Source organism: Solenopsis invicta, chromosome 4 (assembly GCF_016802725.1).
Source record: "Solenopsis invicta isolate M01_SB chromosome 4, UNIL_Sinv_3.0, whole genome shotgun sequence".
Taxonomy (NCBI): domain Eukaryota; kingdom Metazoa; phylum Arthropoda; class Insecta; order Hymenoptera; family Formicidae; genus Solenopsis; species Solenopsis invicta.
The window spans coordinates 5,438,124-5,454,749 of record NC_052667.1 but is presented as its reverse complement, the minus strand read 5'-3'; the positions used below and the strand labels follow the sequence as shown (position 1 = coordinate 5,454,749).

The window sequence follows — 16,626 nt, the reverse complement described above, 5'->3', positions numbered from 1 at the left end:
ACGGAGGGGCTCTTTTATCGACTAACTAAATTATTATTAAACCACCGTAGCTACACGAAAACAGCCACTATAGTGGTATCTCAGGCTTTCGCGGATGTCGATCAACGCCGAGACGTTTCTGTTATTTCTCCGTAATAACGCACGCGTTAACATTTCCCGACGTGAGTAAAACGATCCAGTGGTTCTCATACTTGGGGCTTTTTATCGCTGCTGCTCGATACGGAAAAGGATACACCGTCCCTCGCGCGGTTAAGTCTTGCTCTTTAAAATTTTACTCGAATCGCCAATCTTTACCTTCGGCAATCAATTGACGAATCGTTGGAATTTGACAATTTTCTAGCTGTCTCCGATAGTTTGAAATAATAAAGCCGCATTACGATCGTTTTAAGAATAATAAAATAGCACGTTTGACGGAATAAAATGACGAATAATAGGTAATCTCATTTGCATTTGTGCTTCGAGAAATTATTTTGCGAAATAATTAATAGTGCTATATATATACACTAATAGTAATTGAAATCCATTTAACGGAAAGTTAGATATTTTAGTAAATGCTTCCGTAATTACATTTATTTCGTAATTCCGTTATTCCATATAATGAGATATGTATTTTATAATTACTATTCAATATTTATCGGTGTTTAACAATAGGGGGATCTCCTTTTATCAAATAACATTTCGCAGGGCAACTTTTCAAACGTATTCTCTCGATTCGTACGCGGAAGGGAAAGAGAGCGCGGTTTGAGAACCACTAACGTGAGCGATTATTAAAGGAAAACCGTCGTCTTCATCCCCGGAGTATTACTATCGTCGCAACTGGAAGCCTCCCGATGGTAATTGTTCGCAAAAACTTTGGAAGAAAGTAAAAGCTCTCGGGCACGGTGAAAGCGATTTTAGACGGGCGGATTAGTTTTGTCCGCGCTCGGTCACCGCGGGGGTGATTCGATAAAAAGAAGGAGGGAGCGCGGAGTCGTTTATCGCGAAGTCGCGAGGACGCGCGTCCATCCCGTATATACCGGCATAATATAGGAATAATGTTGAATCACTACTGAACGTGTCCCGTAGATAGCGATTTCTTTGCGAGATGTGAAAGTAGAAGAGCTCACGTTTATACATATATATATACATATATATATATTATACATATATATACTAATCTCTGCATCTCCTTTTTTGGCGTATATTACTCACTCACACCATTTGCTCGGAAGTATCTTTGAATGGCTTTCGTTCGGAGACCGTAATCGTTATTGTTATACTTCTGGAACGAATAATATATCTCTTAGTGCATGGAATCATATATCTCAAGCGAGATCGGCACACGAGTCGAGGCCGATTGGAAGCCTTGCGATCGAGTCTATTTGTGTAGCAAGAAACACAGTATATTGTACCTGCATTACCTCGATGCGAGAATGCGCCTTCATCCACCGCTTCAAAAGAACTTTTACGCCGGCCCCCGTCGCGGGGGCGAAAACGCGGGTTTTCATTGCAAGCCTTGGGATATGGCGAAGGAACTTTTTGACCCTCGGAAGAGAGAGGAGAGACCCTTCGCCGGTGTGTGAGCGCGAGCCCGCGATCGATAACGAGTGCGCGCGCGCGCGACAATGCGAGAGAGAGAGCGAAACGCGCAAAATTTTAAGCTTCGTGGAATTAGAGCGAGCTTCCTTCTTCGCGCATTGCCGATCGGGATTTTCCTCGAGTCACTGTTTATGCCGGGATAATTAATAGCTTCGATGTGATAACGTAGTGGCAATTTTATTAACGTTAACTCGAGTCTTGACTTTTAACGATAGATAAGTCCTTGGTACTTGCGCGAGATATATAAGAATGATTCTGTCACAAAGGCACCGTTACGTTTAACTTCATCCTCATCACGTTTTCGATTATCATGCGAATGTGCGCCACGAGATAATTCTAATTTCGCGTGTTCAACTGTTTTTAGAATCTCGTATCTAGTCTTTCGGTAAACGCCAGTTTCGTCGGCCCACCCTCTGTTATAATCGAACGAAAGGGACGGGAAAACGTGAACGGGGGTCTCGGGCACATCGAAGGTTCGTCGTGCGCTCTCCAACGCGGGTCGCGGTAGTCCTGTGTTTGCTAACGTCATTAGTCCTGCGAGCGTTGATTTAAATTCCAAGTAATTTGCCAAGAGAAGTACGTTATGTAAACACCACACCTTAATCACTGTTGCTTTACTCGTTGGGTTATGCGACTGTGGTTCTAGTGCATCCGACTGACTTTTCAGCCTGCCACGGGCTGCATTCACACCTGTTTCCGTGTATGTTTCTTACTTCTGTTTCTTTTCACGTTCTATTATTCACACTTGGTCCACTTCTCCGTACTCCTCCCTCTTCCCGCTCTCCTCCCCCTCCCCCTGCCCGCGGATACGTCAGTGCCTGTTCTGCATCTTCTCCGTTCTGTCCTCCCCGACGTTGACGTTACTACGAGAAAAACGTAAAGTCGGTCTGCACCTCGTCGCCACCATGCCACTCGCGACCGGTCATTTTCCAGCATCCGTAATGATTTATTGGCAGATTTGTTTTGCGAGACGTTTAACGTGACGTACGCTTTAATATCCGCCGCTATTCTTCTTTCCCGAGTTTAATAAACTTCGCGCGCGAGAGAGAGAGAGAGGTCATTAAATTGGTGATATTTCTCCAGTCCGGTAACGATGTTTGTTATTTACGAAATAATTGTTACGTGCATCATATTATAACAACGTAATCGCGTTATCCGCGCGCAACAATATATTGGAAATCGTTTGGTACGACGCGAATACTTTCCTTCGCCGATCGCTAAAACTTTGCTTATTATTAACATTTTTGTGTGAATACTGCAAACTTTTACTGGGACGACTTTAAGTTTTAATGTTTCAACGTCCGTTTTCCATATTCATTCATCCCCTTAATTCGATTCTATCACTGTGATATTTCCTCTCACGATTTTACAAGCCTGTTATTTATGAATGGAAACTCCTTTCGACGCATGTGGTTTTTAAAAGCCCGCCCTCTCCTCCTCACCCCCCGTCGCTCCCTAATTGCCGAATGAAACGAGCGGAACGAATCGTCAACTCGAGACAATTCACAAACCATCTTAATCTTCGCGAAACGATCTGGAGCGCGCGGAGGAGATCTTCGATCTTGATTCTCGCATCGCGCCCACTTTGTAAAGTTAATGCGGCTTAATTACGCCTTAAGCATTCGTGATTTACGACTCGAACGCGCTACGTGGAAAAGGCGAGCGCAAACTGATTCAATTGCTCTCGCCTCGCACGCGAGCGAGCCGTCGCTTTCCGAGACGTCGAATAATCTTCAAACACCGAATTCTCCACCCGTTTCCCCCCCGCTCGATCCCTCCCCACGCAACGGAATCCCAGTGTTTTATTCTTTCGCATAATTTATTACATATATTACATATTCGAAATTTAAGAGAGATCGGATTCGAGATCTCGCTCCTCGCTCTTCATCTTTCTTCTTCTCTCTCGCTCTCTCTTTTGGAGCACGTCGGAATTACGAGGGTATTCGGAATTCAATGTGAGAAAGCAGGGAGAGACCTTGTAATTTTGTAGGTCACGTGTGTACCATTTTAGACGCGACTACCTACCCTTATGTTAAAGGGTAGACCTCACAAATGACGACGGGCTTGTCCCTCGCTCTCGCGGCAAGCGGCCCTTCAATTTCTCACGTGCCGGCGCAAAAATGGGCTCCCTCTCGTCGCCTCTTAGCGAGAAAATCAATCGAGCATCGCGCGGCTCTCTTCCTCACGGCGACACCGTATCCTAAACGCGAATACAACGGTTCGCAAGCGCGCAAACCGTTATTCGGCCGTCTCGCGCTCTACCCCCGTCTCGTGTCTGAGTCACGCCGTCGCCGGTGGCTCTCTCGCGAGGCGATTGTGTACAGCTTCGCTCGGGAAAATACCTAGGTAAACTCGAACTCCGTTTTTCTCTCGTTGTATCGACTAGCGAGTTGTACCTCGCGAGCGATGGAAAGAGCTTCGAGGCGCGCCGTGCAAAAGTGTGCGAGAGAGGGAGGACGGGAAGGAAGAGGGCGATAGAGGACGGACAGAGAAGGAGACAGAAAGGGGGAGGGAGACGACGACACGTGGGAGAGACGTGGGTCCAGGGGTGGATGCTGGCAGCGGCATTTATTGATCGCTCGTAGCAACCCTGCCAGCAACCCTCGCCGCACCCTCCGACCGCCCTCTCGTGCTCCCGAGTCACCCTCTCTCTCTCTCTCTCTCTCTCTCTCTCCGCGCGCGCGTCACCGGCCGCGAAACGAAAGCCTCAAAGCTGCACGAGCTCTCTGCATCCCCGCACCCCCTCCCCCCTCCTCGTCAGGATTCAATCATATTAATTACTCACAGCACCGCCGCCGACGACTCTCAACGTATCCTCCGCGTAAACGCGTCCCGTTGATCTCTCCGCACGCGTAGAGCCTCCGCGCATATGAGCCTCCGAATCTCCTCGCCCGATCGTTTTTCTCCTAACGCGCTCGTCGCCATGCGATAACGCAACGACGCAACGACGCAACGCGCCGTTACCCCGCGGACGGTGGTGCATTCAGTCCAGTAATATCCGTGCGGAGAACGTTATACGTTCTGAAAATAACACGTACGGTCAATGTTATCGTGCCGGAAAAATCGAGCTGCCTTAAAAAATTTACCTTCCCTCCGAATGTTTAAACGTTCGACCTAGCTCTGCTTTTTCGAGACATCTTTAAATATTATCGATGCCTCAAAAAAGCGGTGAGAGCCGCGCGCAACGAGGTCAAATGCGAAACGTTTAAAGCAAACCTCTTTTTTTTTGTCTTTCCGACGCAGCTCGGTCATCTCGAAAAAACATCGTTTTCTCTCTATTGGGATTTTCTCCCCGGGTTACGTACGGAACGGTAAGGTCAGGCCGGCGTAAAATTCCGCGCGTAAATAACATACACGTGAAATCGCCGAATGACTAGGCAGCTGATCGCATTATCTGGAATTTAAGGGACGGTAGCGCCGCGCGCGCATTCTACGCCCGGGATTTTGCAGCAGCATCGTCACAATCTGTGAATTAGAAGAGTTGCAAATTTATTTATATTGCAAATTTCAATGGCGAGAAGATTACACGAAATTAAATAGATGGCGTGATGGCGATAACATGTAATCGACTATTATGACGAGCGACAAAGGCCTCCCCGTTGTTGATATCAAAAATAATTTCGATGAGGCCAGGTGGCCCAGATGCGCAATAACGAAGTTTCACGCTGTAACGCGCGATAAAAGTTCCTTTTCCTCCAATATTCTCATTATCGGGTAATTGCGTTGAAAATGGCGCGCGCGCGCGCGGACGAGAAGTTATCGCGTAATAATTGATAAGCGTGCGAAACGACGACGCGGCGCGCGAGAGGTGACAAAAATTATTACTCCCGCGTTTATTATCTCGCGTGTAAAATTGGAAAATATACAGTTGGATTCGATTACGCTCGTTCCTTCGACTTCAACGTGTGTTAACCGGATTTCCGAACCGTGTTTCCGTTAAAAGCGACTGTCAATCGGGAATTCCCTCGGGCTCGTCGGGGTTTAACGTAACAATAATTATCTTAATGTAAATTTCACCGGTGCAATTAAGTTTTCAATTAAAAATTTTTTTAAGCGATCCAAATACCATCTTTCCTCCCGCCCCCTTCAGCGTTCGTTTAATTAAAGAAACGGTTCATTCGTAGTTTATCTGTTTTTATTCGTTCAATCCTGAGTTATTCGACCCCGTCATATCCCCGTGGACGGAATTAATTAAACGAGGACGGAAAGAGGGGATAATTAGTTTACGCGCAAGCCCGTAAAGTTCGTTTCGGTTTAGCTCGGGAGTTTTGCCCATTTTTTCATTTAATACACACACGCGTCGGCGACGCGGCCACATTCTCGCGAGAATTTACATGAAACAAGTACATCAAGTACAAAAACGTAAAGTAAGGTATAACACCGCGATACACCATTGTTACGTAAAAATATATACCGCACTCGCGAGGATAAAATTACTCCTCGTTTCGCCATGCGTGATGCGCGACTCGTTCGACGCGCTTTCATATATTTTTTGAAATCGAGCAGAACGAGCGTCAGTCTGTGCATCGAAAATTGCGGAGTCGTCCCGGCGGTTTTTGTAATTATTAAAAAAAAAAAATTTACAATGTAAACAGAATCTCTGACACAGTTGGAGAAATTAGTAAGACTCGACGGTAAATTTTTTTTATTCGCGTCCCTCTCAAGGTCTCCTTCTCTTTCTCTCTCTCTCGTTAAATTTAATGCTCCGCATCAGTCAGGCTCTTTCCCCCCCTCAACGTCTTAATTATATCATGCACTCGCAATACTGTGTCCTCTCGTCCGCCTCTTGAGACACAATAATGTAAAAAGCCCCTCGGTTCAGCTTTTTTTACGAGGAGGTTTCAAAATTTCGGTGTAATATCGGTGCCACGTGCTTTACAAATTAATATAATCGCAATGAAAACAGATAAATCCTGTTTGCGATTGCGCATGTTGGTGTTTTCGTAAATGGCGTTTTGTTGGTTTTTTTTTTTTTATTTTTATGTTATGAGATTGAAGAGGCCAGTGTATCTCGTGATATTTTGTGATCGTGCGGTTTATAGTTTGAATATTTTAATAGTTTTACGGGACACACACGGGTGAGATATATACACGTAGTATGTAGGTACATTTCGGATCGGCGTACACATTGTTGGAGTTTCAGTTGACATTTGTGGAATTGGAAAAAAGTGTATGCGTACGCCTCGAGCGGAAGTGTATAGTGTTGTGCGTAAAATTATATCGGACATCAAATATGCAATTACGCACGAATGGCACCGCGTTGATTGGTAATAAATCAGTGAGTAAATATCGTAATTAATATTTCGTTTGTGCGTACTGGGCGAAATATGCAGGTCGCGGTCGTTTAGCAAATAAACTAGCATGAAAAATGAGCCATAATTAACAATACTGCGTACGCCAAAGTGCGCTTTATCAACAATACGGGGAGAAAATTCGCGATAATTCACATTTCTTTTCTCCCCATATATATATACATATATGTATATGTATATGTACACATATATATATATATATATATATATACATACATACATATATATATACATACATACATATATATATAAATATTTAGAATGCTGCAAATTTTTGTTTAAATATTGCTTCGCGTATTAAATAATATTGGCAATTGCTCTAGGATTTATCTTAAATTATTATTTGCGCAAATGAAGTTGAGAGGTATAAATATGATTTAAACTGATAAAATGTACAATGCAATATTTCATCGTTCAAGCGTTCAAACGTAAGATTTATTCCACAATTTCGATATTTCGTAATTCCGTCCCAATTAACTTTCGATCAGACACCGCACGTTTGACTGCGAGGGAATTTATATAATGATTTTTATTACTCGCTAATTATTTAATCGAGCATTATGCCTTCAAATCGATCGGAGCGGCAATATCGCAACGTAAAATAGCAGTTGAAAAGCAGTTAAACGGTTTTCTAATTACAATCGTAAATCGCTCGCAGCGCGATGAGAAGGATTTCATGCACGCAGAGAAGCTGAACGAACCGATTGTTCGAATCGTCGAGTTTAACAGTCAGACGTGAATACAATGGAACTTAATAAATCCGTATCGAGAAGCATCGAGTTCTAACGGGCACGAGAAGCCGCTCTCGCGCGTTGGGTCTGATACGCGCGATCTCGCGGTAAAATTAATTCGTTTTCGATTTACCGCGTAAAGAGAGAGAAAAAGAGAGACGTCGCGCCGGCTGATCCGCTGGCCATAATCAAATCTCGTCGCAGTTTTCTCTCCGGGCTTTTTTTTTCGCCCTTTCACAGGGCGGCGCGCCGTTACGATTTAACGAAGCTTTAGAAAAGTTGGAAACTTTCGAGAACGCAATAAATCTGCCCGGTGCGTTCGCCTTAACGAGCCAGTTCCGCAAGCTTTGCATAAAATTTCATCTTGTTCGTCACGGCGGAACTAATCCTCTTTACTCTGATCGTATGTGGTCGTCTTTTGGTCTTTGTCGCGTTAGAATCTATTTTACGACAGGATCCTATTAATTAACTAGTTAGAAATTAAAATTAATTACGGGTCAACGAATCGCGTAATTAATATTTCCCACTATTGTAATTTTTATCCAGATGACTAAGGTGGAATTAATTGAGAGCAAGGTCTTTCTCATTATATTCCCATTACATTTACGCGTTGATGTGGCAAATAAATGTTCATGGAACATTTTCCGATTGCCTAGTTGGTGTAATTCAGGTAATTTCGGTAATGATGTTACTATTACGCGAGCGACTAATAATTACATTTAAAGAGACCGATATTACATTAAATCGTGTGTCGCTCGAGCAGCATTTCGAAGGGCACGTAACTATGTAACATCTGATTTGCGATACGCATACGCGCACGACTGTCGCATCAATTATCATTTTTATATTCGTTTGGTCTGAATTTCCAATAATATCGAGTGACTTTATTCCGCTGAATGAAAAGGAAAGAGAGAGAAAGAGAGAGAAGGAATTTTTATTCAAACATCAACATAACGGGGCAATCATCACTCACACCTTTCAGTTGTTGTCAACTCAAATTTAATTAAATACGAAAATCACGAAATAATTTATAAGAGGCGAAAGAAAAAGAAAACTTAGTCGCAGATCACCCTTCTCACGATCATTTCGATAGATCAACGGAATACTTTCGCTAGGAATATATTGCAATCTACATAATTGTCATTTTTGTAGCAGCAGCAAAAGGTTTTTGACATATGCAATACAGAAAAGAACTCGCTAACTGACACCGAAAATGCCATTATCCGCTCACAATAATTAATAGGATAAGATACTTATATTTGCGATTGCGAAACATCGTTTTGCTGCGCAGACAAACGTTTCGGTGCGGAACAATTTTAACGTGAAATTAATAAAATCGTTTAATGAAGTGGCCAGTTCGATCGAACCGTTTCTCTGCGCAACCCATAATTTTAATCGACAACAATATTTTACGATCGTTTGAACCGCGTCGAATTAGCTCGCCCAATTATTCACGGAACGTGGATATTAACACAACAACGGTTCTTGACGTTCAGCGAAATATCGTTGTGGCGAAAATTAACGTTCACAAAGAGGCGTTCTACGGGGTCTCAGGATTCTGAGGCTTTAATCCACCCTCTCGTCGAAGAAGAGAGCAGCTGCTACGTAGTAGTCGCAGTAGTCGCACAAACACGCCGGCGGTCGAATTTGAATGATTGATAACGCGATTATTTTATTCAGCGAGCCGGTCCTCCGCGTCTTGGGACTGCACTTTTAACGTACGAATTCAAACGCCGTTAAGCTAAAGGAATCTACAGGGAAATACTTGCTTTTGAAAAAGGGAGGAAGGCTCTTTCATTTTTTAAACCACGCGGGACCGCGTTCTCGAGCGACGCCGGTAAGCCACGACGTCGGTGATTAATTATTAACCTGATTGCACGAGTCGCGTGGTGCCTCAACTGCCTGCGATACGTGACGCGGCTCCTCCCTCTACATAGCTTCGCGAGCGAGGGGGTGGATTAAGACGCCGCGCTCTCCCGTCGCGTGGTTACGTTGCGCGATCAACGGGGAGAGCGAGACACGGAGGACTAACGGTCTCTCTGACAAAAACAGGATACAGGTTGCCGGCCATGCCGTGGAGCTGGCTAGGAGCGGCGACGCCATCGGCAGCCACAGCTGCGATGGGGTCACCGCGGCCGCGGTGACCCCATCGCCTGCAGCTGCACCGCTCGTCCTTGCACCCAGAGCGGCGGCGAGACGGAGGTACGGATTGATTTAAGGATCCTACCACATGTGCGGCACCGAGACAAACGATGTGTTACATATTCCAAGTGATGTGTACAAACGAGCACGAACACTTCAAACTATCCTCCCGATCAACCCCCTCTAATCGACCTCCACCCTCTCCGTCGTCCGTCATCGCGAAACGGAAGGCGGCGGTCATTCGAGCGACAAAGCGAATCTGGACGGTTTCGAAATATCTCGTGTCGCAGTAAAACGCGCTCGGTTTTTCGAAAACGCCCACGCTCCCTCGATGGACGCGCGAGATGCCGAAAGCTTTTTATTGTCGCGCGCGATCGTTAAAATTGTTTAAATCTGCGCGCGACCCGAGCATTGGAAAGTTCGCTCGTCCCCCTTTTCCGCTTGTCGTTCGACGACCGCGCGCGGTCGTTTTATTTTTTCCTTCCGCGCGTTTTCGGTGTAATTAGGTCAATTCCTTGAATTGGGTCGCGCTCGGCAAAAATTTTCGGGGTAATCTCTAAAAGTTTCACGTACAAGCCCAGCATTCGGTTTTCCGCAGCGTGCCGTGAGCGAAGAGAAAGTCATTTCCAGGGATCTCCTTGACCAGTGTCAGTTAATTCGCGGAGATAAAATTCTCCCACTCGCGTAAAAATTCCGCGTGTCTCAGAAAGTAATAACGTCGCGTACTTTTTATTGTCCATCTTAAATTTTATAGGACTCAATTTATTGCGAGCACATGCGCCCACGGTTTAATATTGTTCCATCCGTATGTGATATTGAAAATATCGTGGTGGTACACTTTTAAAAATTATTAGCGCCGCGTAGTGCTCGTAGATATTTCAATATTAAAAGTTTGATTAAACGGAGATGCGTCAAAGCGCGTCGGTACGCGCGAAGAAAAATTATTACGTAGCTGATAATCATTCTTGAAGTGCGTCAGCGGGTTAATCGCGCCACGGTCGATATTTCATTTTTAATCATCGGGAACAGGTTTCCTCAGGGAGAGAGAGAGAGACGGACTCCATTATGTTTCCATTATGAATTCGCGGCGAATCGCGAAATGTCCGCGATTTATTTAAGCAAGACCGGCGGCGTGCGGTGATACCGATTCGCTTTCGATTCGCGCCCGGTTAACTCATTATACCGCGAAAACTCGCCGTGGGATACTATTTTACGCGCGTTATTCTTATCACATCGCGCGTAATGCCCGCCGTGATATATTCCGCCACGGTTTTCCGCGCATTGCGGAATTTCGCAATCTCCCTCGCAGATCGCCGCGAAATCGCTATCCATAAATTCGGTATCGAACGACCGCGGGCGCGTCTCTGACGAACGACCGTGTCCCCCTCGTGTGTCGTCCATCCTTTTCTCCCCCGCACCACTCTCCTTCCGTGTATTCACTGTGTATCTTCTTTCTACCACTTGATAATTAATATTGCCACCTTTCTCTTCTCGGTGTACTCTCATATCGGCAGTGTAGCACACATACACACATACACACACCCACAGAGTGGAAAGAACCCCTTCTTGAATATTCACTTGTGCACGAACCACAAAACCACCACCCGAATGCTCCGCCATGGTTGTTGCATTGATGCTAGTTGGACGAATATACTGTTCCCTCCTTCCTCTATTACATACATGTGTATATACATATATATCGTTTCTTTCTTTAGGGCACGCATATTATATATATATCGATGTTTTCCGCCTAATTAGTCAAACTCGATCGACCGTTTAGGAAGCCCTCTCATTTCGGGCGGTCGATCTGTGGCCAGAAATAATCGCATGGATTTCCACTAACGTTTCTCGTAACCAGATTTTTAAAGTGAATTTAATAAAAAATGACAGATGAAATTGACAGCTTATTAATAAATTATTAGTTTTCGATACGAGTATCACAAAAGTACTAAATGTAGAAGAAAATTAACGTCGAGTCGTTCTTGAAAAGATTAGGATAATGCATTATAAAAAAAACTGTGCAAAATTTATTTATTTTTTTTTTTTTTTTTTTTGTCGCGTGTAGCACAAATCGCATTTACATATTTACGATTACGCGCGCAGTTGCAAATGGATCGAAATACGCGCGAGATGAAAACGTTTTAGTTCCCGGCAGCTGAAGAGCTAATATTTAATTCGTAAGCTCATTGGTTTCCGATTAAACTTGCGCACCGGCGAAAAGTCCATTTGTTTGCGATGGTGATGCGCAGAATTTATAACGCGCGATTCAACTATCGTTATCGCGAGAGTTATTATACTTGATGACGGCTCGATGACGTCGATTTCGAGCGAAGGGCAAGGCAGTTATTAAACCGGTATTGGTGTATTTAACTTTTTCATCGTTCGCGAGTATTGTAATCTCTCTCTGCTCTTCGCCGGACAGTATTTCCATAAATTCGGATTTTCTCCGGACCGGCGCGGCGTGTCGGACGCGACCCGCCACCACGTGCGCAGTCGATTAATTAATAGCCGCTAATTGGCGTGTCACGCGCACTCGTAAAATTTGGCCGAAGACAGCGATCGTTCGGCATGGCTGGCTTTTAAACTGTCCGGGATGAATCGAATGGCCGTTCGTCGCGCGTGTTGCATTCCCGAAATGTCACAGTGTCGTATACGAACATTCTTTTTCAAAAATATGCCCCTCGCTCGCTTTGATTTAGAGTGAAACGTACATTTCGAAAACGAATTGTCGCGAAAAATCGTTGTCTCGCGTCAACCGCGACAAAATTATTATACTCTATCTCGGTATTCTCAGAAAGTCGAAGAAGAATCAAGGACACGACGTGCTATCGGAACATTCAGTCAATAAAAATTGATTTTAACAAATTTGCCGAGATTTAAAAAAAGGCAGATTTTAATAATTGAGGCTGTACACCTATGACGATAATTACTTCTGTGCCACAGATCGCGCGAACTTGTAGGAAAATGGAGTTCACGATGCGGTCGTGACATCGGCTCCTCCACGCGAAGCACACGATCCTCTTTTTGGAATGCGCCTGCTATTTATGCATCACGCTCTTGTTCTTGACCCGCCTTTAGATAACCGGCCAGATCAAGCCGACACATCCATTAACCACTCCCCGTCGTTGATCGTTAACTTACGTTTTGGTTTGCGCTAACATCACGCGCGTTATCTGCACAGTAGGTAGTTGTCTGTTGAGGATGCTGTTGATGTGCTGCTCGTACAATTCAACCTATTAGCCTAACAACACAGTGTACATGTTTTATTATACCATCGGTATAATTTTAACGACACTTTGAAGAGATATATGTTTTCGATTGTTCCATTTGTACAAAAAAATGTATGTGAAATAATTTCGCGTAACAACTGTCATTTTATTCATGACTTACAATTAAATTTTCTCAGCTAGAAATTCATTGCCTGGCTATTTGATACGAATTTCATTGCAAAACTATAGTCTAAATATATTCAGCTTTTGTATGATCGGTGATGAAAGAAACAAATACAAGTAGATTGTAATATAAAAATTTTTACCGAATTTTTCTTTTTTTTTTTTGAGAATCAAAAACTTTATTCTTTTAACAAACTTTATTCTCTTCAGGGTGAATTTTCGAGGCGAACTGTGTATATATAAATGAGAAAGCACTTGTAAAATCGCTCCATCAGCAGCCGATCCGAACGAGATGACTTGATGCCGATGAAAAGGTAGGCAGAATCGTTAGTTTTTATTGCTCCATCTTGGACCAGCCAGAGATAAAAAGAATTCTTCTCATCGCCGAGTTTGTTTTCCCAACTCTGTTTTTTTTTTTTTTCTTGTCAGATATGTCGATAGCTCAACGTCATTTGTCGTTTCCGTCAATACAACGCTATTCATTAAAGTCACTATCCATCCATCAGGGTTACCCACAGGGTCCTCGCGATCACATCATCTATCAACGCTCAAAACATAAATTAAGAAATATCTCAGAAATATAATCCGTCATATGATAGCCCGATAAATCATTTACCTCTCTGGCAAATTGATATCATTATCTAATGACGCTGAGCTCAGTCTTTTTTGTCCTGATAACGCCGCAATCTTGATTTCTTTTCTTCTATTTCGAGTATTGTATTTTAATATTTGCGAAAGTAACAATCATTTTTTCATGCAAGTTATCTCGAATCGGGGAACATTGCGTTTTCCCCCGTCATTTTCTAATCGTTCATCGTTTTGCGATCTGCAAGATCGTCGAGAGAACAGATAGAATCTTGATTGTTTCCTCTGAGAGTACAGGAATCGGCTAATATTCTATAATCTCGTCGAAAATTCACCGAGTGAAGGCTCTCACTACCGCGAATCTGAAATGCATGACCGGGCAAGAAAGCTCTGCAGCCCCAACGTTGTACATCGCCAGCTTCCAGAATTGCGCATCTTTCTTCCCCTTTACGAAGGCCGGCGTCGATCATGCAAACGGCAGCTGCTCCCGCCACAATGCGGACGGATTGAATCGTGACATTCAACGTTCGCCGTCTATTCAATTCCATCGGAGAAATATTCCTTTCGAATTCAAAAATCTTCGTGTATCAGTCCAACTGAAAAACAAGCCAATCAGCTTCGAATCTTACACATTGGTGTTGCGCGCCTCGAATTTTCTCTTTGCCCTTTTCCTCTCGTTAAATTATCTCGTGTAATTAGCTCGGTAAATTCACAAAATCTCATCGAGAGATATGACGCGCGCAGCTTCAAGGATTTTAAATCTCGCTCGCTTCGTTTAGAAGCTTTCGAATTTCGGTTTCGCCATCTCGGAAATCGCCTTCCTATTTACGTTATCCGCCGAAAGAAATTGTGGCAACCCGCCCCGAACGAATCGCAATGATAAAGCTCGCCGAAAAATTGATCTACTATCGTAAAGGAGCAGTTGCCCCGGGATGAATTCGCGAAGTTTCGCGGCCGTTTCTTTCCCCTTTCAGACCATTCCCGAGTGTCAAATGCAAGCGGAGCGGAGAAAGCGAACTTTTCTATTTTCGGTTTTCCGAAGTTTCCTTCGCTCCGCCACATTCTCTCTTTTCTTACGCCGCGAGGGGTTCTCCGGTGTTTTCCGATGTTCGTATTTACTTCTCGGGCGCAATTTCCCAAAGCCAATCTTTGATAGGAAGAACAAAATTTCCTGCTCGTGCCGCAGCTTTTCCTAGCTCGAAAGCTTCCTCTGTGCTGGCAGGGTCAGATACGTCGGTGCTTGTTTTTTTGCATCGTACGTGCTATAAGCACATAAAAAATGGGGATACTTTATTTCCACAGCCAGCTCCCTTCCTCTTACTATATGCACCTCATCGTTCGAAATTTCTATCGACATTTGGCAAATTTCGAATTAAAAATAATTTGAAAAGAATTTGAATTTTTTATCGAATAAAATTGTAAAAGTACATAAATCAATACAAAATCTCTTTTAAAAATAATTATATTAATTATTCAAAATATTTACGTATAACACAACAAATAATAATTTTATTAATTTTCTGAAAGAGAGAATTATGAAAATTCGTGAAAAACTTGTTATCAGAATTCGATGAGATGAGGATGCGATATCATGCAGATGGATAGGTAAAGCTCAGTAAAACTGCCGTAGATCAATATTGCATTTGACTACGAGTTTGCTGAACGTGCTGACTGATCAGCGAATAAAAATGTTCTAGATGCTCTAGCATCTATCTAATTTTTTTTTACTCCGCCAATTCCCTCCGCGATAGCGAAACGCTCGACGAGCTAATTCCCAGACATATCGATCCTAAAGTCTCATAATTGGGTATCAAATCAAGCCGTGAACCTCGAGTCTCGCCGGCTGTCGATGTTGCGTCGCGGTTCCTGGAGGAGAGCAACCTGGAGTCCTCCGTGGAGTGATGGTCGATAGCAACGTAAGTCTCCAAGGTAGGCGACTTTGTGTAATTGTGCATGTGCGCGCGTGTCGCGTGTGTGTTGTTGCAGCTGCGGCGCTCAGAGGAGTCGCCATACAGCGTGGCCGAGTAGGAGCGGCGAGGGCGACTTTCCCGACCAGCGCGGCCGCCCTGGCATTGGCCAGGAATCCTGGGCCACTTGCAGCTGCAGCTGCGGCCACGGCCCTGCATCCCTTCGCACCCGCGTAAGTATCGGCCCAGGTCGGATTGCGTCTAACCATACGGAGGTATTCGGAGAGCACTCTGTTAAGCGGCATTCTGGCGTCAGCGTCTTAAATTAAATTGGATCACCGGACACTTCGCAGTAATTTAATACGATCGTGAATCGTGGAAGATGCCGCGATTACTGCGAACCGATGTGGCATCGCATATTTCGGATCATCTGAAGCTCGCGACATTCCGTTGAATTATCACTGGATTCTATCGATCTACTTTCTTTTTAATGAGATATCGACGAGACTGCCGTTAATAGAGTACCTCAACGTGATCCAGACCGGCCATCTTAAGGAATATCTGTGTATCTATGTTCTGCTTGTCTCACGTACCTTTTGTACATATTTTTCTTCTCGATGAAATCTCTCTTTGCAGCGAGTAATCAAGAGCCCATCTCGAAAATACTTTCGCGTTACGAAACTTTTGCGGGGGTTCGTCGAGCGATAAAAAAAACGGATGTGTGGTGTAACGACGATAATTAATTTACGTAGCCGGGGTGTGGAAGAGGTGCGTGCGTCGTTAAAGTTTCGAAAGACTTTTTCGCGATAGCCTTTTCCTTCTTAACGATCGGTACTTACGTAGTTAGCGTGATTTATACGCCACTAGTTCTTTCATGCGATAAAGTTTAACCCGTGAGTTTTAAACGTTAGATTGCGCTCTCTCCGACTAATTATGTTATTTATCTTTGAGGCAATGTGCGATACTTTTTGTCTCAATC

The 16,626-nt window shown here is 44.0% G+C and overlaps 1 protein-coding gene across 6 annotated transcripts in view; it reads left to right on the top strand.

Annotated features, from left to right (window-relative positions):
- LOC105195558 (RNA binding protein fox-1 homolog 2) overlaps positions 1 to 16,626 on the top strand; it is a 339,314-nt gene that overhangs the window by 298,665 nt on the left and 24,023 nt on the right. For all 6 annotated transcript variants that reach the window (XR_005574599.1, XR_005574602.1, XR_005574603.1 and 3 more), the window contains one exon: positions 15,727 to 15,880. Coding sequence is in view for 1 of the 6 variants with exons in the window: in XM_026134731.2 (XP_025990516.1) it covers positions 15,727 to 15,880 (154 nt within the window). In the remaining 5 variants the exon portion in view is untranslated. The remainder of the gene's footprint in view (positions 1 to 15,726; positions 15,881 to 16,626) is intronic.